This window comes from Porites lutea (genome assembly GCF_958299795.1).
Source record: "Porites lutea chromosome 5 unlocalized genomic scaffold, jaPorLute2.1 SUPER_5_unloc_1, whole genome shotgun sequence".
NCBI classification, from domain to species: domain Eukaryota; kingdom Metazoa; phylum Cnidaria; class Anthozoa; order Scleractinia; family Poritidae; genus Porites; species Porites lutea.
The window spans coordinates 782501-801278 of NW_027332288.1; the positions used below are offsets into that span (position 1 = coordinate 782501).

Genomic DNA, 18778 nt, shown 5'->3' on the forward strand with positions numbered 1-18778 from the left:
TATCAAATTTAAAATTGATTAAAGTTCAGAAGTTTAAAGCGAAAACACTTTCACTTTAAATTTCCCGCTGCAACCATTAATTTACGGTGCAGTGTAAAATGCGGACTGCGGACTGACTGCGGACCATTCTTTTGAGGGTTAGAAAACATTGGGACTATTGATGTCACCTGCTCATTTGCATGGTGAAAACAGGAGTCCACAGTCTGTGTTTTATACTGACCGTTAGTTTACTGAATTAATTAAGAAAACAAACATTCCATGTTTACTGAAACTAAACTCTCAGACAAGGAAAACTCTTCTTAAAAGAATATAACTAAAGATGTTCTTTATACATAAAGGGAAAATAAATAAAAGCTTACCTCTAAGCATAAGCCGAATCCGTTAATTAAATTCTAAAGCCACGATGTGGTTTCATGGACACAGCGCAAAACGTGGTCAACATTCCAGTGATTTGCAGCTACACCGGCGAATTAATTTGCCCACAAATGCCACAGAACGAGGAACGTAATATTTCCACTGATAGTAATAATAGAATAGTCCATTTGCAGGAAGGTTTGCCCCCAAACTTTACCATTTTCTCCTCATTTTCGATGATCATGGCTCCCATTGCACACAACAAAGGGTTCTCCTTCCCAGAATCTTTGCGGCACTAGATTTCCCGCGAAAAAATAGTTGACCCGGGTACTACCCTAAATGACCACACCCAAAATCGAAAGTTGGTTCTCTTTTGGACTTTTTCAGCGCCCTGAAGCCTGATTCTCAGACGTCCGAGGTCGTTCGCGGTCCCTTTCGCTTCCCTCCCTCTCCCGGGGAGGGAAGCGAAAGGGACCGCGAACGACCTCGGACGTCTGAGAATCAGGCTAACCTCTCATAAGTTACAAATAATTTATTTGAAGTCATTTTTGATCCTAAATAAATTTCTATTGTTTCGAGAATTTTTAAAAAGGCTTTAGATCTTTGAGGGAACAGATGTCATGACGTCAAAGCAAAAGAGTCAGACGTTACACACTTGATAAAAGTGGATCATTGCGGCGTTCTCTGCTTTCAAAACATTGATTTTGACTCTCACATGGCGCGCGCGAAATATCTTTTAATTTTGTCAGGTGTACCAGCAAGGAAAAAACAGATTACACCAGTTCTATCAGTCAGAAGCATTTGATGGGCGTCGGAAAACACACTGAAAACAAAGAAATATATCCTTCCTTGAAAAGTGGAGATTCGGGTTTATGAAAAGACAACGACGTCTGTCATTAATAACGTCTCAGCCTACTCGACTGACTCCATTACACCCGATTTCAGATTAAGAAAAGGTTATCGCTTTCTGATTCGATGTCACAGTAGGCTGCAAACATTCTCAAAACAAAGGTGTATGTTTTTGCTCGATTCTTCACCGACGGTAATTTTTATCAGTGTTTTTATAAGGCTCATCGCGTATCAACGCCGCTTCTCAAATTAGCCTAAAAAAGTTTTTTCGATCGGGCAAATTATCGATTAGTTTCGGTTCTGATCGCCAGCTGTTTCAGAAGCAAGGACTTCTTATGGTCAAAACCAATGAGATTTGCTAGATAACGTCAAGGCTGTTAATCCACATGCATATGCATATTCCATGATATTCGGTTTTCAAGATCTTGTTTTAGTCCAAAACCCCGTGAAGCGATAGTGTATTTTTATCGCTGAGTACACTCCATTAATTAATTCCTTGAACTCAGCTTCCCGTGAAGCATGAAATAAAATGTTAATTTTCCAAGACTTGATCATTAATTTCAGCCAAAAAATCTCTTGACGTGCCCACCCATTAACTGAAAACGCGGTCAGCAAACTGCGCACGCATTGGTCTTGGGTTATCATCACGCCCAATAAAATGACTCGACGATGTTTATCGTTATCTGGGATACCGGGTCCCATATTTTCCAGTCGGACACGAATAATAACTCGGACTCGACTGCTTTATTCGGACACGAACTTAAATCGGGTCCGATCTATCTCAGGTGGGATCTCAAAGAAATCGGGCTCGATTTAAAGTAATCGGGTCCGAATTGTTTTGATCAGGCCCGATTGAGAATTGGACCCAACTTGTCGGCGCGAATAGAATTTGGGCCCGAATTGTTTCACATCGGGCCCGACTTCCTATTGGGGGGGGGGGGGGGGGGAGAGGGAGGAATGGATTAATTAGGATGGGGGGGGGGAAATAATTTTTCCCGCGAAAAACGTCCCTCTTCTTTGTTCAGGCTAAAATTAACTTAGGATTGGGGGAATGGGGGGGGGGGGGGGGTTGAGGGAAATGATATTTCCCTCACGAAAACGTGTTAAAAACAAAATACCCCCTTTATTTAAAAAACGTAAGTAATAAGTATCTGTATGCCTTTAATTGACGTTTGTATTCTACGGTTATTCGGATTTTTTAAAGCTAAATTTTATGGCTATAGTGCGCATTTATCATATGACAATATGAATTTTATAAACAAGAGGCAATAACAGCAAATATTTTCCATAAGCACTCTTGCCAATAACACAATCACCCTGTCTACAGATCTCTTCTTTGTGGAATTCTTTAAATATTATATTGTCTCATCAACTATGATGAAATTTAGCAGCTTTCTTGTTCTACAAGGCAATTAAAATGTATATTTTACTATAGACATGTTGTACAGTTGTTATTATTGTATATAAGGTAATATTCATTTCTCCTGTATTTCAAATTTATTAGCATTCATCACCATACCAAAAAACAAAAGAGAAAGTACAACAGAATTGCAACTTGAAGGCAATCTAGGTTAGAAACCCAACCATAATTTTGACTGGTAATAATAATTTTAAATTCTTCTGATTTCTTATACCTTTCACTATGTTATAGATGCAAGCCCAACCAGCCCAAGATCGTCTGATACATGTTTCCCAACATCTTCCACCCCTTTGACTCTCACCTCCTTAACCACCCCATCGACCACATTAGCACCATCTGTCGCCACACACACCAGCTCATTGACTCTCCCCCTTCACACAGAAGGTAAGGGGAAAAAAAAATTAATTATTATTCAAATAGAGATAAGTTAATAATACCAAAAAAACAAAAGAGAAAGTACAACAGAATTGCAACTTGAAGGCAATCTAGGTTAGAAACCCAACCATAATTTTGACTTGTAATAATAATTTTAAATTCTTCTGATTTCTTATACCTTTCACTATGTTATAGATGCAAGCCCAACCAGCCCAAGATCGTCTGATACATGTTTCACAACTGCTACCACCCCTTTGACTCTCACCTCCCTAACCACCCCATCGACCACGTTAGCACCATCTGTCGCCACGCACACCAGCTCATTGACTCTCCCCCTTCACACAGAAGGTAAGGGGAAAAAAAATAATTAATTATTATTCAAATAGAGATAAGTTAATAATACATAGAAAAATATGACACAGATTGCTTCGTAAGAGTGTGATTTAAGGAGGGCTTGACTTACAACAGGTAAAATTACAGCAGATACAATGATTTGACTTTGAGTTAGTGTAACAATCAAGTTAGTTAGAGTTCTATAAGCTCCATTGTTACCATATCAGGAATGTGTGTATATAATCCAGGTGTAGAAAGTTTACATGTTCCTTATCTAAGATCTAAAAGATGAAAAATATAAAAAGTTGAGAAAATGGTACTCAGGTATATGTGTGTATAACTGTTACCACTATCGTTCTGGTTAATGGAATAATATTGTGGACTTTTTTTTTTTTCAGATGGAGACTACCTCCCAAAACAGGAAACAAAAACGAAAAGACGAAAAGATACCAGAAGCAGAAAAGATAGACAGGAAAATAAGAAAAAAAAGGATGCAGAGTAATGAGACTGATGGTGTTTGAATAGAGGTTTTTGCCTAGAGAACGGCTATATAGAATCAATTACGTTTAAGGAGTATTATGGGATGCCTGGGGGGTCATGAGCACGATCTCATATATTCACTCAGTGTTTACGCATGCTTTTTGGCTCAATTTTCCTAGGAAAAAATTGTACCGGGAAAAAAGATCGTTGTACCATGTTTGGATGTAATAATGATCGCTTTTTTCCAGAGAATTATACAGTGAAGTTTTTTTTGTTCCCGAAAAGCAAACATAAATACTGAGCAAGTGCCCCCCCTGGGCATCCTATAATACTCCTTAGATTTAATTAGTTCGATATGGCAGCTGTATTGGTAGAAAGGTCTATTCACAATATTATTATTTCAGACAAAAATTTGCCCAACAAGAAATTCAACCGTCACTTTATTACAGCCATTTTGAAATCACAAAATTTAGAAAGTAGCAATATTTATTTGACCTATTAGCAGGACAAGCAGTAATCAAAAGGCAGATACATTTCATTTTGTACCCAAAAAAGAAATGATACTATATAGTGTGCCAATAGTGTGATGTAAAAGAAATGATGCCATTTAGAGCATGAAAGGTGTCATTTATAGAGATATGGTTTAGGGCCAATCAGATTGCAGTAATTACCAGTGATTTCAAAATGGATGTAACAAACTTGGGAATCAAGGTTATAATAACCTCTCTGCTAGAGAAAAAAGATAGCGTTTTAACATTTTAATCACCACCTATGTTGTGTAACACAACATGCGCTATGCAATGTAACACGTTTCTTGTTTGGTAGGTTGTATGCAGAGTAGTCAAGAGCATTTTAAAATTTCTTTCAAAACAATTTTTTTTTTAATTAAACAAACAATTGATTAAGGGCAAAAACATGTCATAGCATGCCAATTAGCACACAAAATTGCAGAAAAACTGAAAATAAAATAAAATACGTAATGAGAGAGCCAGAGAGTGTTATCCCCTACTAACACTGTAAGAAACTTAAGATGCAACTATTCTCGGCAAGGAAACAGCTAGCCGAACATACTAATTTTGCAAAATTAATATGTGAGACGCACTCTATCCTCATATTTTGTGCACTGGATCAGTGCATCTTAAGGTGTCTACCATTTCACATTAATTGGTGGTTTTCAGCTGACACATCCTGGTGGCCATGCTGGTGGATGGAAACAAAAGAGTTTCTCTCTGCTGGGAATGAAACTCTTTTTTCATGCAAATTCTACGAAATAAAATTTCATTGTTTTGCCCACCAGCATGGCTGTCTTGTAACGTGGTTGAAAACAAGCAGTAACAAAGGTGATAGATTTAGTATTAAGTAATGGTCCAGATAAGAAGGAAAGGACCAAAACGCAGTGAACACGTCGTGATGTAAAAAGGTGCTAACTTTACTATTGTCTCTACTAAGGTTCTGATTGGTTTAAACATCAAATTTTAGGAAATCGTCACAAAGCAGCATGTATATTAATCCCTTTTTTTCTATCCAACTTCCTTATGACAAAATCTCGTCTGAGTCTAAGTAACACAGAAATCGTATGTGCGGATCATGTAAAATTGTGAACATTTCTTGGCTATTAGTTGCAACTCTTGTGATTGGTCGAAATGTTTTAACACAAAAATACACCCTTTAAAAGTGGAGATTAAATACATTTTCTTTCGTAAACAGCCTTTTTGCTGCGTAAAAATGAAAACATTTCTATGTGAGGAAAGCTTATTGCGCCACAACAAAAGAAATTGCTTCCCTTCTTACCTGGATCATTACTTAAACCCAAAATATTGACAACTAGTAAAATCCAACCAGTGGTCTATTATAAATACAGAGTTCTGATTGGTTGAGCAAGTACTAGGCTATGTGTCACAGCCCACTAGTAGCTAAAAGCAACGGTTTTGAAAACCAAAACAATGGCGGCTGAATCACGTTTTGCTAGCTAAAGTTAATTTGTCTCGATCTTTTTGACCAACTAGTTAGATTTTACTAAAACAATTATTCCTCTCGCCTTCATGACCTCCGAGTCTAACGCCCAATCGGCCTTCTGCCGCATGGGCTATTGACGAGAGGCCATTTAGGACAATATTATGTCAGCTTCAGGATAGCTCCGGTTCCGTGTAATTTGTGTAACTGATTCTTCGTTTCAAATTAGAAAAAATGGAGTGATAAATGGAAGGCGTTAAGCATTCACTTTAGTCTTTAAGCTGAAATGTTTATTTGACTTTTTATGAACTTATTTTGGCACATTTTGGCCATGTCAAAAATATAAAGCTTAAGACCTGCAACCAACGTTAAGGTTCAATCATGTCTGGAAAAAAAGTATTTACTTTCAAAGACTTCAATAGAACTTACCCTTAAGCAGGCTAGCTGGGTATAACGTATTTAACTTATTAAATAAATTTGCTTGAATACTTACCTCCCGTGTCTGCCGAGTTTGTTGAGGGAAGCCACTACATGTGTGTATTTATATTAGAGAGAGTAAGAGTACAAAAAAACACACCAGGTTTATCACTTGGTTGTCGCAACTTATGGCGGCGGGGGAGGAATGAGAGAACCCTGGGGACTAGATCTATTCTCCTCACGGTTAGATCAGATTAATAGTCTGTTGTGGGGAGAAAAATAGAGGTAGTTTTGGTCCCTTTTGACAAAAGGGACAAACAATCAATTAAGTATACACCTTACTGGGAGGTCTTCCTTATGTACGTTATTAAAGCAGGGTTGAACCAGGATACAACTTCACAAATCGTCACCCCTCCCCCCCAAAGAAAAAGAAATAAAATCCAAAATATGTCCCTCGATTGGAGACAAAGTAAGTTTTAAATTTATTTTCCCCTTTTTCTTTTTCATTGCTTGCGGTCAGTCAATTACTTATCATCAATTAAGCCAACAAGATATTAGTATCACATACTTTTATTTTCTCATACTTGAGGGACTAGAACCACATGTATCGTAGAACTTAGCGCAGTTTTGGGAATGAAAGGGCGGAAAAGAAATTGACTAAATGGTGTAAAATTAAATTGAAAATGAAATGATTATTTTAAATAAAACTGCATATTCCATTCTAATGTTTTATATTTTAATAAAAACTCATATTAGCCGGTAAAAAAATTGTACTTTGGAACATTTTAAGTCAGATTCATAGGCTTTTCTGTCATTGCTCAACACAAAAACCTAGAACTATTTACTGCTTGAATTTCTGGACATCGATCCTCATATTGTTCTAAATCGAGCCTCTCCGCGATGACCGAGAATTTGAAAGGGAAAATGGGGCATAAGATGAAGCATTTTAATGTTGGAAAAGGGCATCCAATAGAAGAAGTTAAAATTATCCTTTACTGCATTAATTTCAACATACCTTGTCCCAAAGCGTTGAACGCCTGTACGCTCAGTACCACCTTTAATTTCGTTAAAAAATATACCTTTTTTCCACCTTGTTCTCTACCCACACCTTCCTCCAACGAAATCGGAGCCTTTGAGTGACCACCCCCCCCCCTGCTCCCTCTCTTCCTGAAAAACGATCGAGTCCGATTTTACTGAGAAATCGGACCCAATCAATTTCCCAGAACCAATTAAAAATCGGACCCGAATTGTTGTGAAATCGGGTCCGAATAATTTAAATCGGACCCGATTTCACAACAATTCGAGCCCGATTACGATTTGAAATATCGGACCCGACTGGTGCAATTCGGACCCGATTTAAGTTCGTGTCCGAATAAAGCAAGTCGAGTCCGAGTTATTATTCGGGTCCGACTGGAAAATATGGGACCCGGTATCCCAGAAAACGATAAACATCCTAAACATCCGGGTCATCGCTCGGCAGGAAATTGCATTGTAAGCTGTGATGTGCTTTGATCTCGCCAAAAACGCGCTCTTAGGTTAATAAAATCAAGACCATGGAAAGCGACTGTTCACGAAATTCGGAGGAAAATCTAGCTATGATCGATGGAACTGATATAGAAAGAAGGTTCCTTGAGGAGAAGGCGGAAATTGTTCGAGGATTTCTGCAGGAGAGAGAGATTGTTGATCGCGCCCACGAAGACGAGAAAAATGATATGCGTTTAGCTTTTGAAGTGGAAAAGGAAAACATGAGAAAAGCCTTTGAATGCGAGAAAGAAGAAATGCGACAGAATTTCTTAAAAGAGAAAGACAACATCCGCTTGGAATTTCAGGAATCGAGACATGTTTTGAAGTTGTCTTTCGAAGACGAGAAATCTGCGTTGATAAAATCATGGGATCGTGAAAAACAGACTCTTCTGGACAATTACATCAAAGAGAAGAAGGAATTAAGAGCGCAATTTGAGCGATTTTTAAGGGAGAAAGAGGAAGGATTTAAAGCCGAAAAGGCTGAAATGGAAGCGAAGATTCGCAAAGAGCTTGAGGGAATCGAGGAGGTAAAAAATGAGCTGAGGCGGACATTGTCGCAGGGCTTGGGCGATCTGGAGAATGTTTACTTCGAGTAGAACGAGTATCTCGAGACCCTCTATAATCACGAGCAACCAGAGGTTGATATGCACTTTAAAAGTATATCAGATGCCGAAATGAGCCTGGATAAAGAGGAGCTGTTGAAATCGCTCAAACAAGAGAAGACCAAAATGCATTCTCACTACGCCAATAAGCACAAGCTAGTTGAGCACCAGTTCGCGTTGGAAATCGTTGACATGGAACAGAGGTTCAAACAGCAAAAGAACGATTTAATGAACATTTTTAGAAGAGAAAAGTCGGACATGGAAAACGGCTTTATTAAAGAAAAGGAAGACATCAGACGTAAATTCGAGGTGGAATTTCGCAGAATACTTCAAGAACAGAGGTTGAAATTCGAGTCGGAAATACAAGGTTACGAGCACGACATCTCTGTTTTGAAATATCAAAAAGAACAGCTGGAAAAGTGCTTTTCCTTAGAAATGCGAACATTGAAATTAAAATTCGACCACGAGAAGCTTGAAATTGAGAACAGGTTTAAAAACGAGAAGAAGGACCTTAAGAGGGTTTTGAAAGGGCAATACGAGAGAAAGCTGAGTGGGGATAAACTCCGGCTTGAATGGCTACTAGATCAGTTTCGCCTTGGAAGAAGAGCAAGCACCGATCAAATGGGCTCTAATGGTTCGGCGCTCAGCACAAGTTCTATTTATTCCGATTAATCTTTACAGAAGGATAATGAAGTGCCGGGAAAACTGAACAGGTTAACTTCTCAAGTACCTCAAAACAAATAGCAGTTGATACGGTAAACATGCCTCCGTCGATTTCTACTCGCGCGACTAATATATTCGGTCTTTCACAAATAGTCGCTTAATTTAAGTAACACGAGCTTCTCCATGAAAAAGCCGAAGCTTGTTGGCTAATTATCAAGAACAGGCAGCACAAATCTAAAATGTTGTGTCACTCGAACAAATACAAATGTACAGGTTTTTTAATTTTTTTTTTTTAAATTTTGCTATTCAGTTTTTCACTAATTGTTGCTTTTTTCGTTCGCAAATGACATTAAGCGCCTTACCTTGCCAAATGAGACTGAAACAAGAAAGAAAGAAAATAAAATAAATTACAATAGAAACTAGAAAAAGCCACCGTAAAATTAGATAATAATTTATATTATATAATCATTATTCTAATGCATTAGTAAAATTTTGCTTTTTCGTTTGCTGTATGATCCTAGAAACACTGGCATACGGCAGCGTGAAGAGAATATCTCGCCTGTATTAAAACAAAGGAAGAATTATTCCTGTTATATTATCAGCATGAGTGACATTAATAATTGATGATATTAGTATGGAATATAACTCAGACTCTCATACTAGCCGCAAAATAACAGGAGATTGGCTGAATAGAAGTGAAGACTGATTTCAGATGATAAAAATAAAACGTGATTGCCAGGGATGTAACTTTATACCTATTTGCAGAAGATCTTAAAAAAACTGTACACTACGAATATATATTCAGTGAATTTAATTTTAGTGCAGATGTTAGTAAATACTACTAATTTAGAATATACGTGCACTGGATTGAATTTTTGTCAAGGTGATTTATGATACCCACCTCGTTTAATGCAAACCGGTCACACTCTTCAGGTAGAAACTTCATCTTTTTATGAGATGGACAAGTTCATTTGTTTTCTTACTCACGAATCGAATCAGAATCGACCACGACGTTAGTAACCAAAGCTGCAAATACCAGGCTAAAGCAACAAACTTTTCAACCAACTGAAACGAAGAAATTCTTAAATCTTTACTTTATAACTTTAGGAGCCTTCCATTCACTGAATTCACCCTCTGGTCAAGAGGTTGTGTGATTTAAAGAGGGAAAAAAATCCCTCTTGAAAACACATTCACCATTGTCACATTGCCCTTAATACACCTTGTTCACCACGACCATTGTTTCCAATTTCACTGGGAGAAGGGCGGGTGGGGGAAGGAGCTAAACAAGATGGTAGGGGCATATGAGCAATGTGAGAAGGGTGAATGAACGGGGAAAATCTCCGCGTATCAAAGACTCTTTACTGCTGAGGCGAGAGTAAAGGGTAAAGGGTCTTTAATACGCGGGGGTTTTGTCGCCTGTGCATAGCATGTGAGCTTTCTCCGCCGAGAAAAGAAAGGAAAAAAGGATGGATGGATAACCCGGAAGGTATTGCGTGTCCTGCCGCTAATGGGACCTCTCATTTGACTTTTGACAGGAGGAGATGGGTCATTTCTTGCGGATCTAAAGGCTTGTTTGATATGCGATTCTGGATGGATTACTCAGAAAGGACTGATACGCAATTTAATTTACGTTACAGCTTTTAATTGAAATCAAATATAGAGAAACTGACAAAATTGGCTACTCTCGATTTATATCCAGATTAGGTGAAAGCAAGAAGATGTCCAGAAAACATAATGACTGAGAGGGGTGAATTAAAAAAAAATACAGTCACTTTATTTCAGTGTCAATGTATTCAGCACGAAAGTATACTTGGTAGGGGACACTATTTTTGCGTCTCCTGCTTACTGGAAACGGGACTGCATTTTATAGTTCATCCGAGGGCAAGCGAAGGTCTAGCCGTTTGCAGCTAGGACAAAGGCATGACCTTTGTTAAGACCCTTGGTATTGGTCCGGCCCCAGGAATCGAACCCAAATGGCCTCCCGCTCTGCAGTCAAACTTTTTTCTACCGACTGAGCTAATCCTGACGCAGTTTGTTCTTGTCCTCTGCACTCAGTGTCCTCCAGTCTTACAATAGCGCTTTTTGCTGCTGACACCAACAAAACCGTTACACTTGATATTTAACTGAAATACCTCTTCAAGTCTTGGATTTGCTGTTCTTGTTGTTATTTTTCTTTGTACCTGAATTAACATTGAATGAAATTGTTGAGTATCAGTAAATCAAGAAAGTTCAGGAACTCTTCCCGCAGCAGCAACAAATAAACATGCATGTCACTCATTACAAATAGGCAATTTGGTAATTGTGGTTTGATTAATTGTGGTAATTCTTTTATTTTGTTCGAAAAAGTATTACTGGAATAGCTTTTTCGAGGATGGTAGACGTTTTAGATACATTCGTTTGCTGCAATTCGAACAATGACCTCTACGATACTGGTGCAGAGCTCTTCGCGGGCATAGGTTGCGTCTTTAACAGGAACAATCTTGCATTTATTTCCTCATTCCGGGGTTCCAATATAGGAAATTCATGTATCTGTCATTTCATCTTCATCTTTCCCGGGTATAATACGAACAAATTTAATGATCAGCTCCCAGTTACGTGGCTTGCCGACGCAAATTGGTTAGAGCCCTGCATCGGTATCGCAGTCAGGGTTAATCCGGGCAAGCCCTCGATTTTTTCAGGCTTTTTTTTTCGCAACTGCATAAGTTGAGACTGTAACTGTACATTTGTTATATCTATGCAACTGACCTTAGATCAGCACCTAGTAGTACCGGAAGAGGCGTCATTTTTTTTGAACATGGGTCAAGTGTAAAAATTTGATAAACTACTCTCACCTCACCCGCTGCCCCTGAATAAGTTTGAATACATCCTGGTCATCATCAATTCTTGCGTCTCACCCGGAGCTCATCAATGCGTTAGAATTAAGTAAATATTGGGAGTTGAACCACAAATTGACGATAAAGTTTTTAAAAGTTTTACTTCGTTCATTATTTGAGGCATATTGTCAGTCTCTGCGGTGTCAGAGGAAACTGCTTTTATTAGTTTTTTCCGTCAAAAAAACACAATATTATTGCAAAATATACATAAATTGTTATTTTATTAAAATGCATGCATATTATGCGAAATTTATCTGCATGAAATCTTTTTGAAAAATTTCATGCTTTTCTACAGGGGGTGAAAGGGTATTTTCTTCTTTTTCAAAATGTTATTTTATATTTTTGCCTTTCAAAAGGGATACAACAGTAATTAATAGCTTCAGTCTATACCGCTGTAAAAGCCTGCTGAGGAATTATCGATCCATTTCAATATGGTGAATTTCCTACAATTTCCAAATTTACTTGACGCTTTACTTAATGCTCGTTTCAGTCGAACGCTTTTAGCTTTCAAAGTTGTTATAAACAGCAGCTGGAAACGTTTTAAAGTTCCTGTTGATAAAACAGAATTTTTGCTTCAGCTTCAAGCTTTCCCTACGGCTAAAACTCAGGGTCAACATTTCTAATGCTGTATGATCTTTCAGGTATTTGAGCCTTAAAAACTATTTTCCATGAAACGAAAGTAGTATCCTTAACTAACTTTACTTTTCTTTGTTTGTTTTTTTCCTTTTATTTATTTCATAACTGTCCGTCTGACATTAATTATAAGACTGAGAAGAAAGGAAGAGTTGCTGCCGGTAAAAGTTGATCAGAGCTCATGATTGTAGTACAGTTTAAGGCCAATGGTTCATGCTAAACTTTAAAAGCAAAGTACAATAGGGATATAGCCTTTATATAAAAAGAAAATACAAAAAAAATTAGGGGAAAAAAATTTAAGTTATATCGAGTTATGTTACTTATAAACAGTAGACCTCGACCTGATTGTAGTGTCAATGCCGTGTTCGTCAGTACTGCGCGCCAGGCTGAGTAAATATCCTACACGAGCAAATATACAGAAGAATCACGCGCGCGAACTTCTCCGGAAAGTGGGAATATGCACATGTAGTTGTTCAATTCTATATCCTCGGTTTCAATTTATTTTATTCGCTTTTTTTGAATGTTGTACTGAGTTAAAATTTACGCGCGTGAATGAAATAGAGGTAATGTATGAAAGGCCACGCGTAAAACGTGAAAGTTGAGCGAAGTTCAACTTTTACGTTTGCGCTTGACCTTTCATACACTGTCTTTACGCCCGTAAAATTGAAGTGCGTACGCACGTAAAAACTATGCGACAGTGGAAATCCGCCTTTATCCGAGTCAGTGCCTTACCGGCAAAAACACGGACATGCTGGTTGTAAAGAAAAGGAGAAGTTGAAATACTGAACTAGGCGCAGTATAACATAAGATTTCCGTCTTTGTACACTCATCTTGTGGGTTCATTCATTCGGCTTTATTTCCGCCGATCTCTCGTGTCTGGTCTTTTTCCATTCCGAGAAGAGAGCAAGAACAAGAAGTCTCTAAACCGTTGAATATTCAGACTAAGCTGAGTGCTCTGGATTGCAAAAGCGACGATTTCTATTTGAACAACAATGGTCCCAGCTGTAAAAAAAGTTTAGAAATATATTTTATTATCAAATAGCAACATAAGCAAAACTGAATATTAAGATTTCAAATGAAAGTTTAATCACATTGTAAATTAATTTAAAGTCAAAAAACTCTGACTATGTTTATAGAACATCGCTGAAGAGAAAAGATGTCATCAATGCGTGAAAAAAACTGAAAATGGTGCGTTACACGTCATTGATACACTTCGGTTAGCCAATCAGCTCTCAGAATCTTGCTCACAATTATGAGACAATGAATTGCAAATAAAAGGACAAAAAAATGAAATCAAACCATAGGTAAAATTGCACCACATCAAGCATCATCAAAAAGGAAAAGGTGAAGACCGAGATGCTCGAAAAGAACGGGTGAAAACGAGGCGAAAACCAGCACAATTAAAACGGAAGTGAACACGCGACGATACTTGTGTCCCGAAACAGATGCAAATGTTTATTTCTAGCGGACTGACTGTTATTTCATAATTGGTCTTAATTTTTGCCACTTTTTGTACGTCATTTTAAGAATACACGTTGCCAGGGATACCATTACTAAATTAAAAAGGTTGTAATTTTATTCATCGCCCCTTTCTTGTTTTCTTTAAAATCAGTTAATAATCATGGACCCAAGCAATTCGTTTTTGTGTTACTATTTCTATTCCAAAAGTTTCCTTTTAATCTGAATAAAGCGACTTCTTGTATAGTGCAACTGATGGCGTATGCCGTGATCTTCGCGCCAATTAGAGGTGTCATTAAATGTAGCCAGGGGATCATTTGAAAAGAAAATTATCTAAATTCATAAATATTTGTTGTCCGCCTTTCATACGTTAAATGACTTAAGGGAATGAAAAGTAATGTCTGTAAAATGCGAAAATTTAAAAATTGTTCGAAAAATTATTTTTACCCATTTATTCAAAAGGAATATAGCGGTTGGCTAGAACGCATACGGAAATACGAAGATTTCAGTGAAAATTTTCCGTCAAACTCAAATATTGGTTTTTTTTTGGTATGAGAAAAAGTAACGGGATTAAGTTGTACCAACGATAAAATGCCACTAAGTTTTCCATTTTCTTCTTAGCGGGAAGCCTGGCACTGGTTATCCACACAAATGGTTCAGACATTTTCGTTCGTTCGTGTAAATGAGGGGGAAAGGGAATACCAAATGGAATGGTTCATCCAGGTTGAATGTGTGCTATGCCGGATATTTGCATATAAGTTTCGACAAGCAATTGCAATGCGTCTGTGCTCACTACTCGGCACTTTTGCCACTGCGCTTTGTTAAATTGAAATAAATCAGTCGCACGCTAGTTTCCGGCCAACCAAGCGAAAGTAGCACGTAACAAAGCGAACCGTGACTTTGTCACTTGTGTTTTCTCTCCATTTGGGGCTTACAGATTCTGATTAAAGTTATAATATAAACAGATTTTTCCTCCTGTTGTTGAAAGCGGTAATTTTATCGTATTTATATTTTTGGCACTCCATCGCAGAGTATTGTTTTCCTCGAAGTTATTAAAAAAGGGAAAAAAAAGAGTTAATAATTATTTTAGTCAACAATTGCAACAGGGAAACTCATTGATTCTGCTTGCCCTCCTCCCCCACGCCCTTCTGAACAACACCTTAACATTGCGTTTTACTTATAAACAGGAGGATGAAGTTTGTATGTGTGCTATCGCTGATGCTGTGTTACAGTTCAGCTCAGGAACCTCGAGGTGAGTATATTGCACAGTCGAACCTATGTGGGTGACTACCTTTCGTAAGCGACCACCTAAGCAAAACACCAAAACTTTCCCAGTGAAAGCCTTACAGTTGGAACCTCTAGTAAGTGACCACCTCCTGTAAGCGACTGCGACCACTATTTGGGTCTGACGGTTTAATGATTTCCATTGGTTTTAACCTCTTGTAAGCGACCACTTCGTGGTCCTTCAAGCATTGTCTGATCTTTGTTTTGGCTGTGTGTGACTATGCTAATAGCAATATACGGAGAACTTTAGCAAAACATGGAACTACACAGTTGCAATAACTTATCTTCCATGAAAAAAGTTGTGTTCGGACACCTTCTCCTTAAGCGGCCATTGAATCTGCATTTTTGTGCTCTCTTATGGGGGTTCGCATGTATTTTTATGGCGCAGAATATACTACACCCCTATTTTTTTCCTGTCCGTCCACCCAATCAGCTTACATGGAGAAAACAGAGACTAGTGTTTAACTAGTAATAGCACAGTGCAACATTGATGTCGTTGTGTTTCAAACTTTGAAGGCTTTTGTTACGGTTGACCATACCTTACTATCATCTAAACTGGACTGTTACGGTATAAACGGCCCCGAAGGAGACTGGTTCAGGTCATACCTTTAGTCGTCACAATCCTGTGTAGTAAACGGCTGTAATTATAAGTTGGGTAAGACATTTGTCATCAGTGATGGGCCTCAGCGGATCATTTTAGGCCCCTTATTATTTGTGTTGTACATAAATGACTTCGTTTCCCAGTCGTCTGCATATAACTTTAAGGTGGCTCGATACAGTTTTTCAGGGCCAATACCTTCCAAGTTTGAGCATAAACTACGTCGCCATAAACAAAGTTTTGGAAAAATTGCCACCACAGTTGTATTAGATAAAGATGAAAATTTGTTATCATCAGGGTTGTAACGACATCGGAGTTGTCATGGCAACGAAATGACGCTATTACCTATTTTACTTGCAGCAGTATATCTCGGCACTAAGAACTGTTCTTTCAAAATCGTTCACGGTAGCTTTTTCCTCCAATAGCCGCCTCGATGTTCGTGAAGTTTAAGCGAAATCTGTAAGAGTGTATCGAGATATTTTGGGATTAAAATTTTGTGGTTAAAAATAAGGTAAAAAATGGACAATCTTGATGTTCGGCTGTTATCTGTAGGAAATTAAGCACATCTTCCAAAAGTGACCCCTTACCTTTGCATTTTGGGTTAATGCCGAAATGAGAGGTTCAATGTATATTTCATGTTACCAAACGGATGCGACAGCAGAAAATTTGTTATGATTTGGAGAAATAACACAACAGTTTTCAATTTACAAGACAGGTTTCGGTAATCGTATGCCATCTTCATTTGTAGAAGCTCGTAACAATTTGAACTCTTCAGTTGTAGAAGTAGTTACAATTTGAATATGCTAATTAACTACAATGATTTAATGAAAGCTAAATGTGACAGAAGAACAATGGGGAGAGAAAAAGAAACAGCATAAATAACAGCATTTATTTTGATTATAATATTTTTTGTCATGATAATTACGATAACGTAACCACAGGAAAAACAAAACACTCAGTATAGACAGCACAAGACAAGATAATCATAAACTAATATTACTTTCAAGAAAAAGATACATATTACATTTTTTATTGATCATCGTCTCAGGGTTGGTTACATTTTCTCCTTAAACTATTTGTAGCTTTCGCTACATCACCGGTTTTAGTTCCAATGTTTATCCCGAACCATTTCAGCTGCTTAGGCGAGAATTTCCACTACAAGCACTCCTCGTTCCTACATTTCTGCCATGCTCTTGGCCTTAAAATTGCTCTTATTCTTCTGCTTAGACATTTGGAACCTTAAACGTGTCGAGTTTCAAACAGCGAAAGGGAAGTAACATTTATAGGTTAGCGCGAACTTGAAGTTCGTACAAAAACAGTAGTGTGGCAGAGAATGGCCGAACTTTAAAGGTTGGTTTACAACAAAGGTCATCAAAAGTCACGTAAAACTACAGGGGCACCCAACGAGGATATAGTTCAAAACCACTTAACATAGCATTGTTGAACGTATTTTAGTATTTAAATGGTAGATATAGGCACATTTTTATCCCCTAAAAACTTTTCATCTGTTCGGATTTCCTAGCTGAAAGTCTAGTGATCCGAAAATTATAGGGATCAAAACTTACCTTTTCTAAAATTTCAGCCAGGAAAAGGCTCTCGAAAATTCTTGGTGGCCTTTTTTAGGGTAAATATCCGTTTAAAATGGGTAATTATACCATTTTGTAGATGTTCGAAAATCCTAGGCGAGTCAGGCAAGCAAGAAATTTTACAACAAATGTTCCGAAAATTCTAGTTCTCAAATCGTCTTCCGAACAGATATTTTCCCGAAAATTGCCGTTGAGTGCCCCTGAAACTACACGTGAAATCTAAAATCCCCAGGAAATCTACACCTTACATTACGCTTTTCACAGCACGATCGAGAATTTTTCTGCCTGCTGCAATACTTCGCGTGGCATTAAGCTGGCCGCCTCGCAAACCGACCGTCTTCGCTCGGCTTGCTCGTTGGCAATTAATTAAAAGCTGAGATGTAAGTTGTGACTCATTGGGTTGGCATGTAAAGGCTAATTCTTAACCTGTGGCACATTATTATAGTCCCTTGGTTCTAAAAGTTCTAGAAAAATAATGTCTGGTTGAACTGGAGAGTACGATAATAGGCGATATGAAATGAATGTAAATGCAAACATTGCTTTTGTTATTCAATTTTGTAATGAGTGAAACAAAAGATTCTTTTGTCTAAAAATTGAAGAACTAATGGGCTTCTGGTTCGCAGATTAGTATCAATAGGTGAGGTCAGCGTGAGTATCACTACAGCTGTACATGTATATCAAGCTTCTTTGGTCTTAACATTCTCATTAAAAGAGCCACAAAAAGAAACATTACAGTAATTGACGCCCGATAACTCGAACCCTCGCTAACTCAAACCAAAAACGATTTCCCCTGGATTTGCTTCATACATTTACTGTAATTTTACCCTTGGTAACTGTGAACCGTCGATAACTCGAACCTCCCGCTAACTGGAAGTAATTTTTGTCTGGTTTCCCTTTAGATCATTTCGATATAATTTTACCCACGATAACTCGATCCATGTTTTAAGCGTCTGACAAGTCAACAAAAAAACAGTGTACTGAAGTATGAAACATTGAATGTTATACCTCTTACTGCCCTTGAAGTGAAGTGTACAATGTACATGATACTTGCATTCTTTCCCCACCCATTTGCTTATTTCCTTATTTCTGGTTATTTGCTTCGAACTCCCGATAACTCAAACTTTTTTCGATTTCCCTATAAGGTTCGAGTTATCGTAAGTCGACTGTACTTTACTGTTTGATAATTCATAATAAGTACAAGGCTTGACTGAGTAACAGTTTGTATGTACATCTGGCTTTTATTATAAGCCAACGTACAATGTCCCTGTTTTGTGTATAGGAATTACATGTACATGTATTGATTATTTAACTTTTACATGGTGTAATTATTGTAATAATTTATTGTAAATATACTTTGTTTTCCTTTGCAGATACAT

The 18778-nt window shown here is 37.8% G+C and overlaps 1 protein-coding gene across 1 annotated transcript; it reads left to right on the plus strand.

Annotated features, from left to right (window-relative positions):
- The first annotated feature begins 7689 nt into the window (after nucleotides 1–7689).
- On the plus strand, nucleotides 7690–9151 carry LOC140925345 (uncharacterized). The gene has a single exon (XM_073375335.1). It carries the CDS (start codon nucleotides 7735–7737, stop codon nucleotides 8299–8301), a length of 567 nt encoding a protein of 188 aa, XP_073231436.1. The 5' UTR covers nucleotides 7690–7734; the 3' UTR covers nucleotides 8302–9151.
- Nucleotides 9152–18778: the final 9627 nt, after the last annotated feature.

What these genes read in the sequence shown, in the direction of transcription:
- LOC140925345 (XM_073375335.1), top strand. Translation starts at nt 7,735, where the DNA reads ATGGAAAGCGACTGTTCACGAAATTCGGAGGAAAATCTAGCTATGATC.